This window comes from Betta splendens, chromosome 6 (assembly GCF_900634795.4).
Source record: "Betta splendens chromosome 6, fBetSpl5.4, whole genome shotgun sequence".
In the NCBI taxonomy this organism is placed as follows: domain Eukaryota; kingdom Metazoa; phylum Chordata; class Actinopteri; order Anabantiformes; family Osphronemidae; genus Betta; species Betta splendens.
In genome coordinates this window covers 18,265,919-18,288,779 of record NC_040886.2, presented here as the reverse complement: position 1 = coordinate 18,288,779, position 22,861 = coordinate 18,265,919, and the positions used below count along the sequence as shown (strand labels likewise).

General features: G+C 45.7%; 1 protein-coding gene across 5 annotated transcripts in view; it reads right to left on the bottom strand.

Moving 5' to 3' along the window:
- Positions 1-2,079: 2,079 nt before the first annotated feature.
- Positions 2,080-22,861, bottom strand: part of mgat4c (mgat4 family member C) — a 61,338-nt gene continuing 40,556 nt past the window's right edge. For 4 of the 5 annotated variants that reach the window (XM_029153156.3, XM_029153158.3, XM_029153157.3 and 1 more), the window contains 3 exons: positions 7,289-7,441; positions 6,562-6,709; positions 2,080-6,111 (listed from right to left, as the gene is read on the bottom strand). In XM_029153156.3, the coding sequence (XP_029008989.1) occupies positions 4,955-6,111; positions 6,562-6,709; positions 7,289-7,417 (1,434 nt within the window). In that variant the 5' untranslated portion in view covers positions 7,418-7,441 and the 3' untranslated portion in view covers positions 2,080-4,954. Of the gene's footprint in view, positions 6,112-6,561; positions 6,710-7,288; positions 22,315-22,861 lie in introns of those variants that run through there. The other variant, XM_029153155.3, reaches the window with a different exon arrangement.

Below are 22,861 nucleotides of genomic sequence, written 5' to 3'. Positions count from 1 at the left end.
CAGACTGAGGGACAAAATAGCAGCGCGTCTCCCAACGGCGAGGTTTGTTCTCTGGCAACAATGAGAGACAGATGGGACGTGGTGGTGGTAGCAGGATGGAGAGAGGCAGTCGCACCTTTGCGAGGTGAAGCAACTGGGAGCGATTACACCCTCCACCGGGGACCATCCACTCTCAGGCTCCAGCAGTGCCTGCAGCTCCTCACGATCACCCTGGAAATGCCACGGGAGCAGTTAGAGCGAGCTGGGCCCAGCTCGCCGTTAATGTCCGACATCGTGGCGGCAAATGAAAAGAATTGCCCCTGCCTGCACCTCCACCTCGGATCATGTGCAATAAGCTGCGGCTTAGGCCATGTAATTAAACTTGTGACCTGTACTGTTACACCTCAACCTTTTTACCACGTGGAGGAGCGTTTAGATTTGACGCAGACGATTCTTTTCGCGTTGTGACTCTGACACTGACCTTCCAGCAGCAAACTCGGGCCTCTTCATATCCACCGACTGACTGCCCATCAGCCTCAGAGCACCTGAAGACACACAATCACAGGTTCCTTGTCAGGTTATTACCAGCCATTCATCACCTGAGCGCACTTCATGTTTCTCTGCCTTCAGCTTCACTTCAGCATCAATACTTTTCAATCCCTGCACTGACATTCATCTGTTCATTACGCTTCCCTTCAGTGCCTCCAACGTCTCTTTTATCTCCGGCTCGACTCTACCTCAGTCTTGTGGGTCCGTACAGAAAACGCACAGCACAAAATGTACTAATTAAAAGCTATTGACAGGCTTTGATGCTGTGCTGGTGTGTGGCGCTTGGAAGCATATTGCAGCTGTATGTTTGCAGTAGCAAAAGTGAAGCAGCCCATTGTTCTTTGCATGCGCGCACCGCTCCTGCTCATAAATGGACAGAACGTCAAGGTGAAAAGGAATTAAAATCCCCTCTCTGAGGAAACCCGCACCACCCGTATTCACCCGGCCTCATGTGGGGCGCGCCTCTCTGTGTAGGTACATGCTGGTAGCACCATGGCAACCACAGCAATTGATTGGCTGAGGTCTCCTGTTGTGCACAGTGCAGGGCTTGTCATGTGGGATATTGGTTTTTTACCTGCTACCCTGGCTCCTTCATAGCGTGCATTAGTTGTGGCTTCTCGGGATCCGCGTCCATCGTGTACGCTTGCTTTCCATTTGGTTCTGGATGACTTTGAAGGACAGGAGATGGAGAGAGGCGGGGGCGACTGTGACAGAACACTTACGCTCTCTGAAATGTGTGTTGGCGCGATGAAAGCCACCTGTGAAGGTGTTAAAGTACGAGGCCAGCTCTGGTATCAGACCCTTAATCACTGACCTGCTTTACATCACTTGCTTACTTTATTTGTTCAGTAGCAGCTGTGCTAATTTTGATCCTCTACAGTATATACTGGGATTTGTGGGAATTCTTTTTTCGGTTCAAGAGATCTGTAGAAAAATAAAAAATTAGTATGTCGAAAAGTTTAAAGCTCTGAATCAGTAAATGATTGTAGGAGATGTAAAATTAGTTTGAAACCTATTTTTTCAGCCCCAGATCGATTTTGCTTGGCCTTTTGAATGACTTCTGGCGCCATCACGGCTTATTTCAGTAAAGCATGCTGCTTATTTACATAAAGAAAAATCTTCTTGACTCAGTGTAACACATGACCGAGGATAAAGGTGAGAGTCCGGACAGTCATGGAAACATATATCCTACAATAACGAGTACCTCCAGATTTAGGATTTTAGTTTATCATAAAATCACCTGTTTGTGTAAAAACGCTGCGTCCTCGAATCCATGTGCTACCAGATGCTTTTTCTCTGTTGTCAGCCAAGTTCCCTGGTGTTTGACAGTGCAGCACATACTGTGTATGACAAATATACAAAGAGCACGAAGCCTTAAAGAGAACAGAATCAGCCCCGAGCATCATACTCACAACGTCGTTAAATATGCAGCTAAAAAGCAGAATGCATATGAATATTGAAATGAATAATGTATGGCTTTAGCTTTCGGCCACAGCTAGATCTGACATAAACAGACTTGTGCTTGGTGCGAGTTTCAAGGAACTGCAAATGTCAATTATGGTATTTTTTATTATTATACTAATGGATGGAAACATGACTCAGAGTAGATACACATTGAAGCAGTTAATGCGCCACAAAGTTTGCATTCACTTGTTTAATCTCATTTCATTTTAAATTCAATATTTACATTACAACACTGGAAATGATGCGTGTAAAAAAATATATGTCATCTTACAATACAGTACAATTTAGAGAAGGACAGAAAGTAAACCAGACACGAAAACGACATATCGACACACTCGTTCCATCTAACAATATACGACAGGTGAGTCCGAGCCGGTGGTGACGTAGCGTCGGCTGGTCTCAGACATCCAGCACAGTTTCAGTAGCAGAAGCTGAACAATAAGTCATGGATCCCGATGTACAAAAGGACTTTTATTAACTGAAAACGCTTTTGTTCATGCACTTTGTACATGCTCCACTGGAAGACGACTCACATTTCAAATTACTCAGGACCCACTCACCAAAGTCACACGGATCCTATTAAACTCTTTATCGCAGACGCCACCTCACAGTCAATATGATAAAACAAACACCCGACTGGCTGCAAATGACTTAATCAGATCATTGCTTATGGAAATAACCGGTTCTGACTTGTTCACTTAAGCCCCAAACTTGCAGTGTGCAGCAGTTTGGGAGCTAAGGAATTTATGCAGCTTTTGTTGTTCTCCTCTAGACATAAATCTGTCCATAAACCTCTGGCTAGCGTCTTATTTTCAAAAAGGTTATACAGCAATTCCTCCTCAGCGGCGCTAATGCTGCTGCTCTCCTTGCGTGAGGCATATCGAAGCCATCCATTACACTTGTAAAACAGCTAAGTTGCCCTGCGGTGACATCATGTGTTTATAGCTCATAAGCAGGTAATGCCAGCCTGAACTGGCACCGTAGTGTGCATCATAAAGCGTGGCGCACACGCAGCACAGTGGGGATTGTGTGCTTTCAAGCACCATCCATTCAAACGAGGTCCCCTCCGAGGAGCTGATCCATGCAGGTCACGCAAATCATTCACCGAAATGAATAACAGCAGTCCGGGGGAAAAGCTGGGGACAACAGCGAGCCACGCTGAGGTGGCGGACATTTTAATTTCATTTCAGGTAGCGCATGGGGGATTGGCTGAAGAAGGCTTTCGCGGTGGTGGCGCAAACCAATCTGCGAAAGGTCTTGATCTGTGACACTGAACAAGACCCTGAGGGAAAACAGGGAACAGGTGGCCTTTGTACCAGCCGAGCAGCATTCGTGACGATGATCTGCTTTCACCTCGTGTTCACTAGGAACCTCGGTGATCTGTAAACATTCACCTCTTTATTGCATTGTTTGAGTCACTTCTGTGAAGAACCACCTCCTGTCACTTCTGTGTCTTTACCAACTGATTGTGATGACGTGAACATGGACGGTAACGCTGTTGCGGTTCAGCAGGGTTCCAGCAAGTGTGCCCTGAATCACGGTGATGAAGAGTAAACAAGTGCAACATTAATTCCTTTATTTAACTCAAGGTGGGCATTTTAAAATAGCATCTTCAAAGGGAAGCCAACCAAGTTTCCCCCAAAGCTGCTGCAAACACTAAGAACCGAGAGCAAAGATCAGAGCACGGCTGCCGTGTAGGAGCAGAAACATTGGAGTTGTGAGAGCAGCGTTCGGGGAGGGGGGAGAACGAATTGAGATCCTATAGCTCCAGGGGAAATGTTGTTTTGCTGGTGTAGAGAGTGAGGCAAACACAGACCAATTTACTAAGGGAAAATTGTGCTGCGGTGGAAAAAAAAGAGCTAAGAGCAGACCTGACCCATTCCTCACTGTGCAATCTAATCTCAGGTCTCAGAGAAGATGGGTGAAAACAAACATTGTTCTCCTGTCAGCAGCCTGGACGGAACATACAGTGGTGGTGAAACAGCTCAGCCCACTCAAACATCCACCGCACCCACAGCAAAGATGACAATTAAACCAGGAGGAAACTGTGATGAGTGTTCGAGACATTAACAACCTCGGATACTTTCCTTGTAAGGAAAATAATTAAGGACCAAATGGGGACGATCTCAGGAAGAAATCCCAGGGCTGCACTTCTGCAGACTTAACATCAGTCATAGAGAATTTCTCAAGACACAATAGCTTTAATTGGAAGGTAGTTTCAAGGAGAACTCTTTGTAAAAGACGTAGTCAGACTTAATAATAGCGATCCCTTCTCCCTTTTTAATTAGCCCGTTTAGAACGATTGTAATGAAAGTGACAAAGCACTGCTTTGCTTCTTTGAGTGAGTTCTGTCTGTTTTCCTCGTGTGAAGCCACCAGAAACATTCAGGAGGGGAATAATTAGTCCACTGCATTATTCACTAATGACATACAATACAAATATCTTGGAGAAGGGCTGGGTGGCAGAAATGGACTTAATATTAAAAGCAAAACAACAAAACAAAATGTCCAGCTTAAGCGCATTTGTTGCATTTAGCACAAACTTGCTAGAACAAAGTCACACCGAACCCAATGATACGTGGTGCTCAGACTGTTTCCGTGAAGCCATGCAGCTGTGCCAATCAGCAAACAATGTGGTGATATCATCTTTCTCCACTTCGTGTCACTTAGCATGAGATGTGTCACTCAGCCCTTTGTTAAGGATGCTATCAGACAAGCAGAACTGAAAACTACGTGTGTTCATGGATACTCTGAGGTCAGTTGAACCGTCCATAAAAGTGATCAGGAAGATGCTCCATCAACGTTACAGCTTTCAGGTAGAAAAACTAGATTGTTTTGGCAGTCAAACGGAAAATCCATAAATACATACAAAATGAATAAAGAAACCTGGAGATACATACGTTTGGAAATCATAATAATAAAAACATTGTCTACGTCCAACTAGGATTCTCTGAGTGCTGTCCTCATTGGCTGGGGGGCTGTGTAGTCCATAGGCTTATACTTCTGATGATGAGCCATTCTTTCTGGCTGGCTGTCACCACAATGCGTACACACTCAATGTCAAAGGCAATCTTGTGGTCTACGTCCTGAACTTCAATGTTGCCATTTTTAAACTCCCCTAACGTGATGTAGGAGGAACACTGTTTCCCTTTTTTAGTCCCCACCAGTTTTTCTCCCACTTCCAGAGCCCCGTGGTGGAGAATGTCATTCTGCCGGTCATCCGAGCCCGTTGAAATCTTAATCTTACTAATTTTGGTAGATTTGTTAAAGACTATAACATAGAAGTCACCAGTGGAAGGAGGCTTCCCCCAGAAGTACTCATCCACGCTGCTGTAAGCCTTGGTGGCATCATAGTTTTCAAAGACGTTAATGTTGGTGTACAGGGCGGCAGGAGGGTTGTCAGGAATGTCTATGGAGTCCTCCTCAAAGTCGTCGTCCTTCAGCTTGTTCTCGGCTCCCTTGTAAGACGAGTAGTAGCCCATGTGCTGGAACAGGGAGGGCTTGAAGCGGATCACGTCCTTCTGGGCCAGCAGGCCTCTGAAGTGGATGAGGAGCCAGTCGCAGGGCATCTCCTGGTAGAACATGAGTAGGAAGTGAGCCAGACGTGGCAGGTCTCTGGAGTGGTACAGCTTCCCGATGTAGCCCAGCTTGGAGAACTCCAGCATCACCCAGTAGGAGCCTTCCCTGGAGGTGATCACCTTCTTCAGAGCCGTCAGGAAGTTCCTGGAGCAGCGCACGTCGTCCTCTAGCATCATGTAGAAGTGAGACAGGTTTGTGCAGAAGTTAAGGAGGAAGGCGTAGTCCACGTTCTGCTTGGAGCGGAAACGGACCCGGTCCTCTGGGTCGTTGTAGTTGCGCTTCAACCCGTCCAGAGACGGGTAGTACTCCTCTGGAGCCTGGATCACCAGGAGGCGCCCGGCGATGATGTGGTGGGCAAACTTGCGAGTAATTTCCTGTACCAGGTTCTCGCACCAGACCAGGTCGAAGTCAGCCAGGTGGACGACGACCACGATCTCCTTCAGCTCCTCGTAACTGGACTGATCGAAGATGGACTTGATGGTCTCCAGGAGGTAGTTTCCTCTTTTCCTCTTGACTGATGACAGACCGATGGTTAGATACTCTGTGAAAAAGTACAGACATGGAAACAGTTTAACAAAATTATCTGACGATCTTAAGAAGTACAATTCATCTCTATCCTGAACTTTGGTCATGGTCCTTGTGAGCATCATCACCTACTTTATATAGAATCAACTACTACAGAACTGTGGTCAAAGTGACAAGACAAACCAAACGTTCAGATGACACCACATAGATGATTGAGACCAACTTGTATGGTTTACGTCCACTAATTCAGACATGTTACGAGTGAAGGGTTGCTTCATCCTGAGGTAAAGTCTCTGTGGAGCAGTTTCATATCATTGCATTGCTTTAAATTCCAGCGTCACAGATATTTAAGTTTTTAGCTAAAACTCAGCTCAGGCTCACAGATACAGTATGACTTACTGTACTGTGACTCCCCCAAGCAAGAGAAGCAGATTTAAAGTCTTCCCTAGAAAAACACTGAACTTACTCTTGCGGTTCAGCGGGGTTCCAGCAAGATAACGATACGTGACATTAATGGTTCCAGAGAAATTACTGAGGTCTCTGAAGGTGTGAACGTATCGTTCGGAGCTTGGAGGATGGACTGATGTATCTCGTAGCTGCCTTTTATCCTCTTCCTGGAGAAAAAACAAAACATTATGAACACCATGGAGAAATGTCCACAAGTTCCCGTATCAAGCACAGGACAGGAGATTGAATAATTCAAATGTTGGGAACACTAGATTCTTGTTTTCCTAAAGTCGTCTCCTGCAGCCTGTATGAACCTGAGACATGCATGTTCTGACGTAGCTGAGCTAAGCAGCAGCAAAGGGATACAAAAGAAATCTTAAAACCACTCCAGGCAGTTTGCACAGCTGAGCAAATGAAACCGAGATCAGCAGAGAGATGAAAATGTGAGCCACCGCTTAATAATTTAAACAACAAACATGGATAATGTACTGTGATCACCAAGTTTTGATGGCATCATGAATAAGTAATAAAACATCTGGAAATTTTCATCTGGGGTCCATGTTATGAAAATTTAAAATGTTTCCTTTGAAAACAAGCAATTATAAAAGGCACAACATGGATGGAGCGAAGAATTACAAGATCAGATTTGATTTCGAAAGCATATTTGATTCCTTTTGTCTTTTAGACACTGAGACCTCGTCACAGTTAGTTCGCTGCTAATTAACATGCACAGCACAGTTACTAACCAGCACGTAGCCGTCCTCTATGTACAGGTTGAGGAAGAGGAGGAATGTGATGAGGAAGCCGAGGAAGGGAATGGTGGAGCGCTTCCTCAGACACCTCATCTTGTCCAGGGATTTCCACAGCAGCCTCATGCCGCACACGCTCCCTGCTGTGATCTGCAGAAGACGACAGGACGTGTTACATGGCTGAGCAGTTGTTAGCAGCAACAGAGTCATTTCAGCACAACCAGCATATATGAAGCCATATAATGATGTGCCTAGTGAAGGTACAACCAAATCTAAGGCCACGCGTTGCTGAGGGTTAATGGCTGCAAGTAATAATTCACATTTGATTTGACTTGCAACGTGAGATGAAGTCATTACCTTCTTTACAGTCAGAAGCTGAGAGCAGAAGCTATGACGCTTTTTTATTCTAAGCATATAAATCACCGCACCTCAAGTGTTTTTAGTTAAACTAGAAAAGATAAAGCAGCAGTAAAATACAGTCTACCTTCCGGTTGAGTCACAACAGAGCTGATAAGTCCTCGTAGCACCTGTACAGCTGAGATGGACCGGACCCATAAAGCAGCAACAAAACAGCAGCACTGGTCTTTTCTTTGCCAGCAATTAGGCATCAGCATGAGCTTTTGTTCCGCTGCTGCAAAGCCCTCGAGATCCCTAATAGAATACAAACTAGCTCTAAGCTCAGTTCAATGACCACACGCGCATCGATCAGTCGCACCGGGAGTCAGCCTCACCTACCACTCAGCCGCTCAATAGCTCTGTGCACGCGCTTGAAAACTGAATTTAACACATCCATCCACAGCAGCGGTTTCTGCCTCATTTTCAATTCAGCGCAGGTTCAGTGTGACCAACAGTCCTCACCAGTCACCACTCACACAGCACAATGCACTAATGCCTTCCCACTATCTTTGTGACACTATGGAGATGTGGCCACAACAAACCTGCAGACAGGATGTCAGAGAAGGTCCATGAACGACAGCAGCACTTTGCAAATCAGCATTTCCCATTGAGTTCCAAAGGTTCCGGGGGAATCTGAACTGGCTTCAGCCGTTCTCAGGTAGCTCTTCCTTCTCTTGTATTGTGAGAACTCAGCAGCAACTCTTTCCCTTTGCATAAAGCATAAGCCCTGTTGAGACGCCTGACCTGCAGTTCAATGAAAAGCTTTTTTTTTGCGCGATCCAGTGGGAGAGGTGAAATTAAACAACTTTTTTCCTTAATGCTGGGGGAGAGAGCTGAGGTATCAGCTCTGTGAGATTCTCAGAGTCTTAAGTGTCTATCCTGATGATACCGCACAATGCGAGGCGCCTCTCTTCTTTCAATAATTCAGTCTGGGCTCAGAGCAGGAGGAGGACGAGATGCACATCCTGCCAAAGACACTGCTGGGAAACACGCTATGACCGAGATCCACATCCCAGAATGCATTCTGCTGTTTGCGCAGGTAGAGGTAGACCAGGAGCAGATGTGTGCATGTGGATCCACAGTGGATAGTTTGGAAATAGTTCCCAGCTGGAAACCTGCCCATCAGACACTGACGTCACAGCCTGCTAGGAACGATGGTGTCGCTGTGCAGAATGACCCCAAGCTACCGAAGCTTTTAGCTTAGTGTGATTAATATGAAAACTCCGGAGAAGAACTTTAAATGTTTCTGCGTAAAGATGTTGGCTGCTATTAAAAAGTGACGCCGCTTCACACACCGACCTTTTGTTGGTCGTCGTTCAGCTTGTTTACACACTCAGGCTGCAGGAGGCGGTTCCTCGGGTGCAGCCAGGTCAGGTTACACTATGACTTCTCTTTTTTCTTCTTTATTTCTTGTTGGGGCAGGTGACGACAGGACGGGGAGAAGTGGCACCTCCCACAAGACAGTAGCCCAGTTTTTCTGTGTTCTGCTAAACCCCATTGGGACGTTCTCATCTCGGTGTCCTCTATGTCGCACATGAGATGACTGGTCCAGAAACTCTCCTGCTCTCCAAATGGAAAACAAGTAGCTCCCCAGTGAGGAGAAGGCAATTATGGTCTGACCTGATGCGCAACCTAATGCCAAGAATTCTATATCGCACGAGGAAACAAAACAAACGCCCGTCTGTTGCCTCCGTATAAAATGCTTTGATTGGTGTCGAGTGAAAGCAGCCGTCCTGCGTGCTAACAGTGTTTTTGCTGAGTGCTGGGAGAGCGGCGTGAAGAGCAAAGGGGGGAAAAAAAGAACCCGAGTCGAGCTCCAGAGTAATTTCACATCCCGTCATCCCAAGGTTGTTCTTTTAAAGTCATTTCCACAAAAAAGGTGAGACCACAATGTCGGGAAGCCTGAGAGAGCTCGTGGCTCGGCTGCGAAATAATACCTGCAAACCTGATTCAGAACACAACTGGAATTGCTTCTGAAATGTTTGTGTAAAGTGCTGGCATAATAAATTCATGCCTTTGAATGTGACGCAGAAGTGAGAACGGCAGAATAATGAAGATGAGGTTTGAAAATAAAGCGCTGTCCTCTGGGAGTCTCGGTACACACAACATTCAGCCCCTCAATGTGTTATTCAGAAATCCAAATAACCTTTTACAAACACCTTTGGTGCCTGTTTGAATCAGCTCTCAACTTTCCATTTAGGCCGCGCTGATTTTAAAACGTGAAGCTGCGTCTCTGTAATGGGAAGACCTAGACGGGGAAACTCATTGTGAATAAGAAAAGGGGAAGAGATTAATAAAATGGGCAGCAGAAAGCAATTCTCCCACATTTCATCTTGTTATCTGTTTTACATTATTTCCCCTGGGTTTGCTGCACCTTGCAGATATACAGCTCTGTGCAAATAATCAATTAAGCCTGCAGATTTGTGGAGATTCAGCAGCTGCTTTGTGTCAGGCCTTCAGCCACTTTCAATGGATTTTCTTTCTCGATAAAAAGCCGAGAGTAACCGAGGCTTTTGTTGATAACGGAGCTGTGGTGCAGGGCAGAATATTAAATCCCCTTTATTATGAAATGGCTATTTTGTTAATAGCTCAAATTGGTAAAACTGTTTACCAATTACCACGTTGTTCCAGGCTGCCAGATAAAGAGCCCGTCATCTCCAAAGACTTAGCGACCCTTGTAAGACATCCTTGTAGGAACAGGGGGATGATCTTAATTACTGGGAAGCAGAGAGGTTTTACAAATCCAGCCAGCTCACACGTTGTCCCCACAAACATCTGCAAATTCACCATTTAAAGTAACAACACAATTACTCACACATTATCAGCACCCAGTTGCAGTCTGCTATTCAGGTTCCGAATAGACTATTGAACGCCAGCAAGGACCCAGACAGGACACACCAGAACCCCCCCTCCCCCAGCCTGTGCTGAGCCCGTCAGCAGCTGGAGCTTGCTCATTGTAATGAGAGGAAGCGGTGCTTTGGACGAAGGGTATGTGTGGCTCAACGTGATGTGTTTCCCCGTGGACACGCTGTTCGAGTGCGCTGCTCTGTCCACGTGGCCCCTCCAGGGAGAGGCCGGCGTTCTGGTGACAACGCCGCTTCCAGCCGTTCTCCCGCAAGGAGCTGCTTTGCAAGACTAGCCTTGGAGTGTAATAAATCCCAAATGGTCTGAGCCTGTCAGGCTTTCTGATACCTACAAACCCTCTGTCCTTGCCTTTAAGCTCGCGCACTGAGAGGACGGAGCCTTGTTCTTTTTCCAGGGTATGTTGGAGCCATCATCAAAGCTTTTTTAATTCATCAACATTATGGCTTGATATTTTTTAGCAGTATTGGCACAGGTGGCGCTTCCTACTGTAGCTCATGAAATATTGAATATGTGCCACCTGTTGATGCCAGCATCAGAGCTGCATCAAACACAAATGAACAAATGGCCATGCTCTTTTCTACGCTACGGTAAAATCCACCGGCTCATACAGCTGGTCCACAGCGGAGGAGACTGAAGTGCTTCCCCACGTCCAGCTTCATTTCTACTCACTTGGCTAAAGTAAGAACGTCTCATGTCTTTTACAGCTGCAAATGGACCTCTGTCTTTTCAGAGATGCAGAGCAGAGTCATAAAACGCTGATTGTGTGGCTGAGAGGCTCTTAGGCTCCATGGACCCTAAGAGAAAAAGTCAAAGAGAGTTGTTTCAAAGTGAAAGAGATTAAGGACGCGGCTGCTGCAGACGCTTTATGAGCTGCCTGCGTGTTTACGTTTGAGGTCAGGGGGAGTTCTATGAGAGCATTTTGCCTCTCCAGCTACGGGAGCATAATGAGGACAGGAAGCGTGAGGAATGATTCATATGTGAGCCAGCCTCTCCCAGGCCCTTCTAAGTAGTTAGCACTTTGACCCAGATTAGCGCTCTGCCAGAGGTGCACAGGGGACGGATGGAGCTACCGGCTCCTCCTACCCACCAGAAAACACGCACACACAGGCACAGGGTCCATGTTTCCTTTCCCTCCCTTGTGTGAGCTTGTAAAAGTTCTGGTGGATGTACCTAGATTTGGAACACATTGGAAGACATTCAATTAGTTCTTGGCTGACGTTTGGCTAATGCACTGTGCGTCAAACCTCCAGACTGACCTCTGAGTGTGACGTCATGTCATCAACCCCTGCTTTTGCTCCCGGGGGCTGTTTCCTACATTAAAAGCACAGATTCATGTGAATTGCCAGACAACAGGCTGCCATCGTGTCCACTCTATCAAAAGGCAAAAAAAATGCTGAAGGAAAGAGAAGGAGAAAGCCACAAAAGCCTGGAAAGAACTCCCCCTCTCCCTCTCCTGCTCGCGCTCTGTCTTCATTTATGAGACAGGAAAAGGGGGAGAATACTTGGCTCTGCCTTAAAAGCACTTAAAAAGCCAAGGTCACCTTCTGGTCAAATCTGTGAAATGAGAAAATGGCTGAAGGGGCAAGAGGCCGGTGGCAGATAACATGAGAAGGCACTATCTCCTCCCTCCACATTTAGAGCAGCGAAGGACAGCACTGGCAAGCTTTTCAAAAGGCTTGCTGGCGAAACGAGGACTGGAGACACAATACGATGGCCCCATTTCACCCAGTATGACGGCGCATACATTGAAGTGCTCTTAGGAAATGAGCTTCTTGGTCAAGCGCAGAGTGGACAGCCAACGATCTGAATGTGAGCTCACACCAGCGTTTCATCATCTCAGAGGCCCCCGAACACGTTTAGTAGCTGCAGAAAAACCTCCAGTGTGACAAAATGTTTGCATCTCACTTGTTCTACATTAGAAGACTGAAGGCGCCTGTAGGTTTCTATTATTTATTACAGTGTTAATGTGATTACAATCATTTAAGCTCACACACCTGAATAGGCTCAATCGTGCCCTGCTGGGATTTATAAGCTACATCAACACAGTTAAAGCCACATGCAGCAACTCTGGATTCAAAGCACTCATCTGAAATCAAAAGTGGCTTTGAGTCGTGCTTTTTTATTGGTCTGCAGTAGTGTTTTAAATCAATGAGTGGATAATCCTTTAAGGATTAAACTTTAAAAGCGACTTTTACACTCCGGGGGCTGCAGGACGTTCAGAGACCTGCAGAAATGGAGACATACATCATGATGCCTCAGTGGCTGCAGCTCTTCTAGGATGTTGGGGGTGTCTTATAACCCTGCAACCTCGGAATCCTCCCAAGTCCAGCATGAATATTTGATGAGTGATGTGTGGGATTGCCAATCACTAAAAGATATTTATTTCCAGCAGCACTGACTGGGCGGCCTGAGCGGACGCCGTCCTGTGGTAATCAAAAACAAATGCTTCATAGATGAAAAGGCCCTTTCAATAGAATCACTGATAGCGCTGTAATGTATGTACGGAAGATTAGCTTTGCTGCCTGCTGACAATACATTAGAATTTAATATCTGATACATCATGAGGCACATTCGTTTTTTCAAATTCACTGTCACCAGCAGCGCAATGAGAAAGTGAGGCCTATTTTTTTAGCCTCCTGCCTGCTTGGATTTGTTGCATCTGGTCTCCCATGAGTCTCCCAGAGCACATGCTGTACATTAATTAGCTATTCTGGGACATAAGTCTGTACTTATTCAACCTTAACGACCCTGTTGTGCCACAGTACAATTACAGTGTTCAGCAAATTCCCGCGGTCATTGCTCAGACCTTGAGTTTTCCATCATCAGCCTATTATTTTACAACCTTGCTTATGCAAAAAGCATGTGACGACAGAAATGAGCTGGTAGGTCCTTATAAAAAGACCATTTTTCCAGACAAAACTCAGATTACTCCGATGCAGACGATACTGCATCTGAGCAATTTCTTTCGTTTTGTTCAGAAGCAATGAAACTGTAAAATGATCAGAAACGTGCATAGTGCACACATTCCTTCTGAAACATGTATTAAACCTCCTTCTAGAAGCATTAAATAGAGTTACAGCATCAATCAACAACTTGATCAGACCCCTGCTGATGCATTATGTAGTCATTTTGAGCTATGGGCCAAGCAAGCGTCTGTAATTGCACCTTTAACCTCCATCACTTCCTGTGAAGCCGTGGTCTGAACAACAACAAAGGACTGCAGCGCTGCCAGCATGCAGCAATACACAAAATAATAGCAGGCACTCGATTAGATTTATGGCTGCACAATAACACAAAAGTGTTGACTCAGTGCCTAAAAAGCTCTTTTCTGTCACTTGCACTGGAAGCTGTGGCGGCAGTTTATTGCTATAATCAGATAGAACTAAATGAGGCACCGAACCAGATGTAACACAATTACACTTTAATTAACGAGTGTTCTGCTGCTCAGTGACATTTATGCTCACTCACTAAGATGACACCGGCTACTTCTCCAGGTGTGGGTCCTGGTTTTTGTCTTTGAATAAATCAATTAGATTCGTGACCTGCAGGCTTGTCTCGAGTCCACGTGTTAATTAACCTAATTATGAAGTTAAATGTAGGTCTTAAAAATCCCCTTATTTTTAATGTTCTTTAATTGTCTTCTCCAGCTGTTAATGGAGGATCCGTCGTATCACAGCTCCAGCTTTTAGGTGAGCAGCCAAAGGGACTGTTTCTGTTGTGTGTAATTACTCTTGAGGTGGATCTGTTGCTGTCAGTCTGAGATGCTGACAAAGGATGCCCTTTGCCTTTGATGTACTTCATCTTGCCTCAGGTAAAAGAGTCCAGAACTTGGCAAAGAGGAAAACTTTTTGTTTGGTTCCAGCCTCAGGCAGGCTTTCAAACCTAGTGGGCTCCTCTGATGTCGAAATACACACATTACACATACAAAATAGTACGTAGAAGGAGAAAAAGAGTGACTCTGCCCAACTCATTTCACAAAACTACTACCAGCCCACTTCGTCAAGAGAGTGGACTGCACATTTCCTTCTACCTTTTCAAAGAGCAAATCAGAATCCAGTAAAAGCTCCTGTGGTGCATTATTAATGCCAGTGGAGTGGAGGTGGCCAAGAATACACCTAGCACCCAAATATTCACCTGGAAGCACAGCAGCAGGGAGTTCACGTATGTAAAACAAGTAAAAGCTGATGCAAATGAGCTGTGAAGCAGGAGGGACGTCTTTATTGAATGTTGGAGCTGTTTTCAACGCGGCCGAACGCATTCTGCCGACGCAGCCTTCCGCTTTCACCTCTGGAGCAGAGGCTGCCGTGTTTATTATTCACAGCAGCCCAGCTCCACCTTTGGCTCGTTTCCGAACAATTTTCAAGCTTCCTGTAAAATGAATATGCATCGCCTTTGCAGTGAATCCATTTGCAAGACAGAATGATAATGAAGAGAAAGTGCTTTCAAAAAAACTCAATTAATCTCATGCAAAGCGGCTGCTCAATGCCTCTAATGAGATGCCATTTTAATAAGTGAGTATGTTGTACAACAAAGCCATTTGCTAAACATTATTGTTTATTTGTTGGATGACATGCAAGCGATGAGGTGATTTGGATTTTGTAAAAAAATAGAAACAAAATCAATATTTTTTGTAAGAAGCTGCCGTAGAGGTGAAGTTATTAAAGGTTTCTACAACAATGACATAACACTTTGGCTGTGAGCGATCTCATGTAGCGCTATGTAATGTCTGTAAAGTAAGAATCCAGGCACCGCCTCACCAGACAGCGTTCAGCGGCCGACGCTCCGACATGTCACGAGGTGAAATGGACCCAGAGCTGAAAATCTCAGACGGATCAAATTTGAGGGGTAATCGGTAGCTTGTAAACAACACAGCTTTCAGAAGAAAACAAATCTACTTGTTATCGACTCGCCGACTGCATCTCTGCCTGCCTGAATGTGTTCACTTATTCATCAAGGTGAAAGGGGCCGTTCCTTTGCGCAGCTGCGGGTCCCGAGCGCTATCATCCCCTGCTGTCAGTACACTGGGCCGGACACGATTACAGATGCTGTCAGATGCACAGTGACCGGTGAGGTGAGAGTCGGCTGCACGGGCTTCAATATGCACCACCTACGCTGCAGTTGGTGGCTTGACCCGTGAGTGTGCAGTCTGTGGGTACAGCTGTTTGGCACCAAAGCTGTTCAGTAGCAAAGGTGTTGCACAGCTGTCATGTAGAAGAGCGAGCTGGATGGATGGGTGGATGGATGAACGGATGAACGGATGGACGGGTGGATGGATGAATGGATGAACGGATGGGTGGATGCACAGATGGATGTATGGATGGATGTATGGATGGATGGATGGATGGATGGATGGATGGATGGATGGATGGATGGATGGATGGATGGATGAACGGATGGGTGGATGAACGGATGGGTGGATGAACAGATGGATGTATGGATGGATAAATGATAGATGGATGGACTGATCAATGAACGGATGGATGGATGGATGGATGGATGGATGGATGGATGGATGGATGGATGGATGGATGGATGGATGGATGGGTGGATGGATGGACGGACTGATCAATGAATGAATGGATGGATGGATGGATGAACGGATGGACGAATGATGAATAAATGAATGAATGGATGCAGAGATGAATGGATGAATAGATTACTGATGATGGGTGGGTGGATGGGTGGATGGATAAAAAGATGATGGATAGATGAATTAATGAATAATTGAATGAACAGATGGATGGATGGATGGATGGAAAGCTTTAAGACGCCACACTTTCTGTGCTCCAATAAGTACATCATGGTAGAATGAGTGAAAAGGCTTTGGGTCCAGCTTCGTCTGTGAGCAGTGGTCGTCCTTTAAATTAGCTCAGTGTTTATCAAAAATGCATCTGTGTGGACCTGATCTCCAGCGTCCTGGCCTGCTGCTCGGGTCACTGCTTACTGAGGCCAACACTCGTTTCCATTTACCTCCTGCCCTATGGGCTGAGCATTTAGTAGCAGAAGCCTTAATGTTTCTATGACGCCATAACAGATTTGTTGTTTTCAAATGAAGATCAAGGTGTTTTATGTTGGGGTCAGCGTTTTATTCATTTCTGTTCTGTCACAGAAATGTTGATTAATCTTTGCCCGTTGCGCTTCCTGTGATATACATTTATAACCATTCAAGCCAACAGAGGGAAAAGAGACTATCCACTAAGTGTCTGCTCCGTTCAGGTTTTAAAAGTAAACAGTAAAATCTCAGACTAACAGCTTTTAGTAGTTTGAACATGACTATGCGTCAAACCACTGTCTGGTCCCTGCACTCAGCTTCCTTCACATCCTCACTCTCTTCTGTCTTTAGTGACATTGTGTCATTGACTCCTTATGCTCATTTTTCATGCTTTTTTATTCTTGGCTCATATCAGAGCTGTATGGCCGATCGTTGTGTTTAGCACCAGGCTGAACATGCTCTCATTTTTGTCTTTCTGGTGCTGAAATGCATCTTAAACATCATAATCCATGATGGATGTTGTTGGTAGAGTCCAGTAAAAACCACAGGCTGAATATTATATGACAATTTAAACGGAAAGGATGATAAGTCAGCGCACATTGTCCAGTTCAATGTCCACGACCCACCAGAAATAAAATGAGGCTGTAGCTTAGTTTAAAGAAGACATTTGTATTATAATGCCCCACTTATCAAACTAGGACAGAGTGTGAGGGATTCACAGCGAACAGCTACAATTTCTGTGAATTCATAAAGCAGAGAATCAGCATCTATCTGACATTTGTCACTGGAGAATTGGTGGCAATAACTCCGTACTGAGTTGGCATTTGGAAGTTGGACGCTTGTGCCTCGGGGACAGCGACGGAGTTTAGAGACGTGAAGGAGCAGAGAAGGAGTTTTCCTCTTGGCTTTATCAGTCACAGCTGCGAGGGCCCGGCCCTGGTGGAACCCCTCCATGCGGCTGCGCACGCCGCACGGCAGGGAGTCTCTCAAAATAGAAGACAATAATACGCATGGTGGAGTCTTCAAGGAGGAAATGTAACGCACCATATGGGAGCCGGAGCATGCAAAATATTGAAACATCGCTTTAGACACAGTTGTCTGATGTGGCTGATAGCTTTCATTGGTGACTCTCAGCCACAAAGCGAGGATTTCTGTGACTGCATCAATTCTGGCTACACGCGTACAAACAGCTGACAGAAAATGATGTGGCTCCCACATTCACAATAAAGCTCCCAGTAAATGTAAAACTCTGAAATTGTGCAGCTGAAAATGTCAGAAAACTGAGAGTTGCTGAATATTTACTGTGTGTAACTTTGCTTTTACTGTATTAGTTGTAAACAGACTTTAGTACAGTTTGTAATTAACACAGAATTGTGCTTTGCTTTGAATCAGCTCCTGTAACAGTGTCGATCCTTTTAGCCAAAGCTCTTACATTAGGAGTCACAATCTGATAAATGTCATTGCACACTTGGGTAACTGAATTATTTAGCCATGTTCCCACTGACGTCTGCTGTCATTTATTCTCTCTAGCTTGTGCTTGCCCTCCTCATGATAAATTAGATTGACATCTGAGCTCTGGGTAGACTAAAGAAATGGACATTGATCCACTTAACCCTGTGCAGGGCCGTCTTCCACCGCAGCCTCCTTCCTTTCACATCTCTCCTCCTAGTCAATTATCATGAACTAAACCTCGTCTTTGATGTGTGAGTTTCGTCTCCGCGAGCATTTGCACACATTCGTCAGAATCTCAGAACAGACAGAAAAACAAGACGTGTTTTCCTTGGTGATATGCGGAAATTATAGTCCTGTCAACAGCGAGGCAGACTGTTCAATTAGACGCCGGTGTCTCCTGCAGGCGAGCAGCTCTGCGGTGATCCAATCAGCAGAGCTGCCTGGTTAATATGGCTCGTCACGTCTGAGCTCCCTTATCTCCGGGTAATGCCGCTCAACGCCAAAGGGGCCTCGCAGCCAACTCATTCCCATTGATTTAGAGAGCGAAGAGAACCTGCCCCCTCTGCGAGAGGAAAGAGCGACCTGGGGAGGTGCTCGACGGTGGAGAGCGGCTGTCAAGCGGTCCACACGCTCTGCTCTGCTGGCTTCGCTCTGAGACAACAACTGCTGACATTTAACAAACGCAACAGCGTGACCTCAGGGGCCAAATGTTGAGCAGAAAGGTCGAAAGCTGGACTGGACCAGTGGGAGTGAATGCGACCAACCAGCAGGGTTACGTGGGGAATGTTGACACATTAAAGCTGATGTTCTCCCTCTGCGACCCAAAGAAAGACACTGGTGGTGCAGGTGGAGTCACATAATATTTACTGTAGATGAAGGTGGAAATGTAAAGAGCTCGGATGAAGCCCAGCTCAGTCACCTTGTCACCCACACTACAATTACTACGCTTTCAATGAAACCCAGTGACATTTACTGTACATTATGTCTTTTTATAACATGTTTGCAAAGAGGCCATTTCACAGCTGAAAAACCGAGGGATGGGGACCTTGAACTGCTCCATGAATAAAACATTCAGCGCTATCGTGATGAAGGAGTCGCCATCTCCCACTCATCGCCACACAGCGTCTGTTGAGCTGGTGTCCAACCATTGACTGCCGGTTGTAATTCTCTCAAGAGATCGGAGCTGACAATCTTAGGCTCGCCAGACACAAAATCCTGTTTATCTGTCAAGACGAGCGGTTCTAGCCCACCAGTCCTCCCAGCTCTGTCTGTAAGCTCTCTGTGCAGACAAGACTTAGACAACATGGAGACAGAACGACAGGCTCGAAAGCGAGGCGGGCCGAGGCATCAAGGCTCCTGACACAGAGGAGCTGGGTCAGTTGTGGCTGACGTGATGCTGCAGAGAAGCAAACTTAGAAAACTTTCATGTTTTTTCCAAAAGACGTGACTGAGGTTAACTTAAAACAAACTTTCTTTGTCTGTAACATTGAGGCACCGAGCTCCAAACACGTCAAACTATACTTAAGGAAAGTTGTTGGTGGCTTCTCACTACCTCAGATGATTCTTTCTTTAACTCTGTGGAACCTGATGTGACCTTTGGAAGAAAACACTCGTCTGATCAGAAGCTCTGAGGAATCAAAGCCGGTTCAGTCTGGAAAACACTTAAAAGATCAGTATTTGTGTTTCAGTGGCTTACACACAACTTGATCATTTAAGACGGACTCAGGACAGAGGGATTACAGAGCGCAGAGCTCGGCCAAAGAGGACAAATGCGTAACTCGAAGAGAGATGGCAGCTGTGGCTGACGTGTGAGCCAAGGTGCCGACGGAGAGTGAGAGGGGAGTGTTGATGGGCTGCTGGGTGAACGGGAGCGATGTGAGGCGAAGGTCGGCCAGATGGTGGCTGATAATGAGGGTGTAGAGGTGCAGGGTGGAGGGGAGCCGTATCGCTCTCAGGCTGGAGCTCGGCAGAAAGGCTTCAGCACCAGAGAGGGAGCGAGAATGTTCAGTACTGTGAGCGTGGGAGGCGAAGAAGGGAACAATACGGCCTGTGATGAGCGTCTGCACCAAACGCCAGGACTATTCCTGCAGTCAACTCCTCCGGGTACGGTCTCTCCTGGAATCCTTTTCCAGTGTCTTGACCTTACCTTCATTAGCGGCTTGACATTAATGCATAATTAATAAGAAACAAATGAGTCTATGCTAATAAAGCAGCCAGAACTATGACAAGGAGACAGCTCCCAGGCTTTGCTAGTGGACAAGCTCGGCTTTCGTTTGCACTGGCGCCACAAGATAATTGGAGAGGAGACAATTCGTGAATTTTCTGGGACAGTAGGAAATGGAAATGATTGGATGTGGTTAAAAATGGACCCTACCAAAGTAATCAAACTATGGAACGGAGCGTTAAAGCAACTGAGGAACGTCTGCACAGCCCTTTAGTAAATCAGTCTAAAAATGTAAGCTCCAAAAAGCAGTCAGAAAATCAAATGAAGTAATAAAATGATGTGTCCTAATCCGGCTTAGATGTCATAATTTGTGCTGGCAGAGAAATGTTTCACATTAACATCCTGATAGGATTTCCTCCAGGCGCTGACAGCGCTCTGTGCTAATTCTTCCAAGAAAAAACAGGGCGTCATACGTCCTTTTTCTATGCAAACATTCTGATTAGGCTTCACATTTCTGAAAGGGAAATGTGTGCTTTATTAAGTCCCTGCCTCCCACCCCTCTTTCTGCCTCATTTGGTCATGATGACAGTTGACAAGCCCTGCTGATTTTTCATTAACACTTCACACCGTCACCAAAGCGTCGGTGTAGGCAGGAAATGAGCGCTCATATCAATATTCCGGCTGACATCTCACACACAATGCATCTTAAGTAGCCCCTGACTGCGCCACACGGTCCTGGGGGTAGGGGGGTATTGATCAGGCCGCATTATCATAATCGATCTACATACTCACCCAGGGGTTCAAACGCTGCCGCTACTTAAAGTACGTGCACGGGCTCCCATACAATACACCAGACACAGAGCGGCCACAAACCACGATAAGAGTCAATACTTTCATCATCGGAGGCATTTCATCAGCTCTGGGATCTCACCAGAGAAGAATCACGTTGCAACCAAAAATCTAATTATTGGACTCATTAATGCGCTGCTTGATTTGGTTTTTCCTTTAGGTCATTGTAAGAGAAAGTTAAAAGGATTGTTGATCTCCATTTATGACAGAGCATCTGATATACAGACATGCTCCCAGGGCTTCACAGTCAATACCAGCATCGCTTTAATACCTTTCATTATGGCAGGTATAACACTTCAGTGGCTAGCTTATTTTCTCCTTTATCTCAGAGGCTGGAAGGAGGAAATAAAGCCACAGGCGAGAACCTCGGCTCCATAAGGGATAAAATCTATTCTCTATTATTGCACCGCTGTTGCTTGAGGGCCATCAAGCTAAAGGTAATGGCATCGCCTGTGATAAATTTATGGCCGAGCCGCTCCGTGTTCCATGAGGGATAGAACAGACTGGGAATTGCCCGAATTGTTGATGTCACAACTGAAATGACAAATGACGCTCTGGTGACAAATCACCAGCATCATTTCCTATGTCACTTACATGACTAACTCTGCTCCAACGGCAGTCGGAGTGTTTTAACAGCCTGAGATTCCAAAATGACTGAAAACAGAGCTGTGCACGCTTGATGCTGTGACGTGAGCGCGTTGCCTTGGCAACGGGGCGCCAGGCACCGGACTAACAGGTGGGGGACCCGAGGCCTCGTTGAGCTCCACGTTTATGCTTGGTGTGCAGGCAGGTCGGGCGGCAGCCTCTCATGAGCCGGCCAGGTCCAGTTTCCTCCATTAGTTCCCTCCTATTTGCAGACAGTCAGACTGCTCAGTGCCAATTAATCAATACTTGCAGCCGAAGCAAGTTGGCAGTGTTTCAGTGGCGTTAAGCTAACAGGACAGTAAAGCGACCCCACATTTTCAACTTTTATAGGGCATAATGCCGTCTATTAAAGCAGGACATGGCTCCTCCAGGACCTCACTTTTGTCATCATGCACTAAATAATAATTGGTTTAGCAAAGGTTAATTGCTCAATAGATACCAGGCCGTTGGAGTTTAATTGTGCTGTTAAATGCCTCGGTTGTGTCCATGCTTTAGAAATGGCTCACGTCACTGGGACTGAATGGAGGCGGTTTGTAACCTGTAGGACCAGTAGTTGGATAAAGCCTGCTCACATTCAAACTCTAGTTGATTTTCCACCCATCCAGCAAAAATCTCAAAGCCCCGACTCCTATTTATTAATTAAGTGCCTTCTATGATTTTGTTTTTACCCCTGCAGCTCTTCGTCTCGTCTTTTGCTAGATAGTCAGCAGGATCAGCTGCGTGTGGGAACTGTCTCTCCCTCAGCAGATAATGTGAACATTAAAATGCCTATCTGGGATTTTGTGAGTGTATCAGTTATGCATATTAATTCTTATGTTCCCCAACAGAGTGAGTTGTGTGGCAGATGGAAAATATGTTCTCTGCAATATTTTTCCTAATCCAAAGTCAGTCAATGCACATTTATTGCAGCTATATTTCTCCAGTGTTTGCACATGCTGTAAAAATAAATAACCATAAGTTCAATGAAAGATAAAGCCCTGTGAAGAGCTAATTCAGCATGAGTGAAGAATGTCCCGCCGTCCTCTATTATCCTTCTGTTTGTTGTTATATTAACACTGCGAGAATAAACGGTAGCAGAGATACTTTTAACAATTTAAAGTATTTGCCATGTGATGAATAAGTGGTCAGCGCTGGAGCAGGGCAAAGGGACAGTATCCTGTCAAGAGCAGAAGCTAAATTGTGGGGACGGCATCCGTCCTGCTACCGG